The following is a 3,098-nucleotide window of genomic DNA, read 5'->3' as shown; positions in this document are numbered from 1 at the left end:
CAAGTCGCAATACTGTGACATAAGATATGAGGCCTGTGTTCCACTCTTGAAATCATCTAGTTCAAGTTTTCGTGACTCTTGCAGCTTGCTCTCCTTCAAACAAGAATATCATAACGGAAAATGGCCGACAAATGTGAAACAATTCATGCCATTGGTGTGCAGAATATACACTTAATCACGCATTCGCTGATCATGCAGTGTGTTCGTAGTCATTTCAAAGAAACGGCTCAGAACGAACTATTAAATAATATTTTTTAAACGCGGGGATCATGAATTGCGTTCATTGACTCGTAATTTTTCGCTCCAAAAATCTCCAAAAGAGTCCTCATAAGGAATGCGAAAATACGCTATCGAGAAAGAGTACGTTTCACCCTATTGGACTTTTTATGAATTGTACTATAATTTTAATAGAATAGTTGTAATTGTAAATAACGTGAAAATACTTATGTTTGAAAAAAAGCTTCTACCTTTTGTTACATTCAGTTCTATTCTTCTAAAAAGATTTTATTCAAAGGAACTTTAAGAAATAGTTTATTGGTGATATCTCTGAAAATATAACCAAACGTGTCTTCGTAAGCTCCCTGAAGCTCGTTGAACATAAGCTGCCAGTTATCATTCAACACCTTATTCATCGCATCTCCTGTTGATGAAGAGATATTAGTGAAATACAAGCATATTATTGTGAACAATCCAATGTTACCTAATGCTTTATCTCCGTTGAACAAATTGGTAAAAAGGACCGTCATCAATTTAGGATTGTCGAATTTTACATTATATTTATTGATACGCATATATGTTTCTCCTTTTTTCTTGACTGGTTCACCAATCAGTTCGTGTGTGGTCCCGAGTTCCCGTAACGTAACGTTGGAAAAACCTCGACCTGTGACAGGCAATAGGAGAACACGTCCATCCATCGTGTAGTCACCAACAAATTCCATGTGGGGCGTGATAGCTTCTGCTCTGATAACAAATCTCTCAAGATCAACCCTGAAATAACATTTCTCTTTTTAATTTGCGGACAACGTATAACAATGATTCCTTCTTCCGTACACAAATTTTGTAACGGTCGAATTTACTAAGTTGTTCAATTTTACATTCTGAAATTCCTGCTTCAGATTGATTGGAGAAGAAGATCCCTGTTCAATAGAAAGCGAATTAACAAGGAGTGGGTCAAGTGGAAGAATGCCAAATTCAGGTAAACCATTTTTCATCAATCGCAGGGCACCGTTGATTGCATTGACGATACAGCCTTCGAAATTGGGGTCTTTCTGTTTGCAGCGCTGAAATGTTGTGGCTAGTTAACGGAATAGAAAGATAGAGTGTGAAAAACTGTTTTGTGTTATACATTCTGTCGAATATATACCGGAAATATGTAATTTCAAACTTTCCCGCTGAACATTTTTCATTTTTTTAAAGTTGGTACTACTGTCAGTGGACTTAGTGTCAATTTCGAACGTAATCTGTCGTTTTGTTGGTTTATAGCGTCATTAAAAGCTAACTTTTTTTGCTCGGCAATTTTTGATATGATGCTGTCCATTCAGAATTTCCTTCAGAGGGCCAAACGGTCAATAAAGAGTTGGCGTTATGAGGCTAGTCCCGTGTGATTTTCCTATTTCCGATACTCAAATTACCGCTTCGTGATAAATAAAGCATTTTCTTCAAAAACACAAATTCCTGGTATATTTTTTACTGTATATATTTGATAGAATATATTGATTTGAATTTTAAACATTTCATTAGGTTTGAAGAAGTTTTATCATTTGAATTTTTACAAACTCTTAACAAAAATGTTCAACATGTATAGTAGAGTCAACCGAAACGTCGGCGAAACGAACAATCGAATTCAGTCGTTCTATTCGACACAAATTTCGTTTCATTTTGAGACCGACATGTCTATACGGGTTGGAAAATGAGATTTGCATAAACCCATAATCAGAGAAAGGAATGTAATCCTCAGTGTTCTTTGCACTTACTCGAAGTACCTTTCAAAAACTTTCGAAACGTAAACAATTAACACTTTAGCTAGACAAATGCAAACGGATACCAAATATTAACAGAATTGCGCTTCATTAACAAGTACATACAAAGTTGAATTCTTCCTTTGCTCCTGAGAACCGCATTAATTCAAATTTTCACTAAAATATGTCGCTTGTCCAGTTTGTAAAATCCAGATCAAAATACTTAACACACACAATAGACAATAGAGCCAATTTCATCAGTATTTCTGATAAACGGAACATGATAAAAAAAGTAGGTATTCAGCATTTTCATCCATGTATATATTTCCAATTGATGATTGTGAAGACTTAAAACACAATGTACACTCACGTAATTCTCTCGTTAACATAGTTGAAACACATGATAGCAACAGAAAGCAAGTTGTTGATTTCATAGTTCCAGTTATTAAAAATCACTTTCTAAACCGAACTGTCGTACGCGGATTGTGTTTTCAATCTTAATTCTCGATCTTAGCAAAGCGAGCTTAAGTTAGCAACTGATTCTTTCGATAGATATGCTGCATGTGTTTATATACACACAATCCATGCTACGACTCGGATTGTTCGTACAGAAAACGAGAATATAGCGAGGCTAAATGGTGGCGCTAGAACTAGAACAAGTTATGTACATATATTTCAGTAGTTAGTCATAAACGCGAAGCACGCGACAACCAAAAGGCCAATACTATCCGAATGTCTATTGGGTTTCAATTGACGCCGTTTTCACAATCAAATTTTATTTCCTACCGAAAATAACATTTCACTCAGAATACTATTCACACTCAACCAATCCAGTTGGGAGTTCGAAACATCGATTCTTGATAAGGATTATAATTGATATTTCAAGTTTAGATTGTCATAAATGTTAACTCAGAGAAGAAAAATGTCCTGTCTGAACACTATGATTAAAATCCAACCTTGGCATCAGAGCAAAATGCTCTCAATTTATCTAAGGCTAAGGTGACATTGGCTCGGAGTGCGCACGAAAATTTGATTTTACGAAGAGAAACAAATAATTTTGTTCGATAGAAGCTGACGAATTCGAACGAAGCAAGGAGGAAACAATGTAACCACACCAATACAACTCAATGTGGTTGTTTC

General features: G+C 35.5%; 1 protein-coding gene across 1 annotated transcript; it reads right to left on the bottom strand.

The window, feature by feature from the left end:
- Positions 1 to 468: 468 nt before the first annotated feature.
- Positions 469 to 2,468, bottom strand: LOC129768140 (protein takeout). Its single transcript, XM_055769581.1, has 4 exons — positions 2,329 to 2,468; positions 1,051 to 1,294; positions 701 to 987; positions 469 to 640 (listed from the first exon to the last, which is right to left on the bottom strand). Exons 1-4 carry the CDS (start codon positions 2,390 to 2,392, stop codon positions 486 to 488), a joined length of 750 nt encoding a protein of 249 aa, XP_055625556.1. The 5' UTR covers positions 2,393 to 2,468; the 3' UTR covers positions 469 to 485.
- Positions 2,469 to 3,098: the final 630 nt, after the last annotated feature.

This window comes from Toxorhynchites rutilus, chromosome 2 (genome assembly GCF_029784135.1).
Source record: "Toxorhynchites rutilus septentrionalis strain SRP chromosome 2, ASM2978413v1, whole genome shotgun sequence".
Taxonomy (NCBI): domain Eukaryota; kingdom Metazoa; phylum Arthropoda; class Insecta; order Diptera; family Culicidae; genus Toxorhynchites; species Toxorhynchites rutilus.
This window is presented reverse-complemented; position numbering and strand designations above follow the sequence as displayed.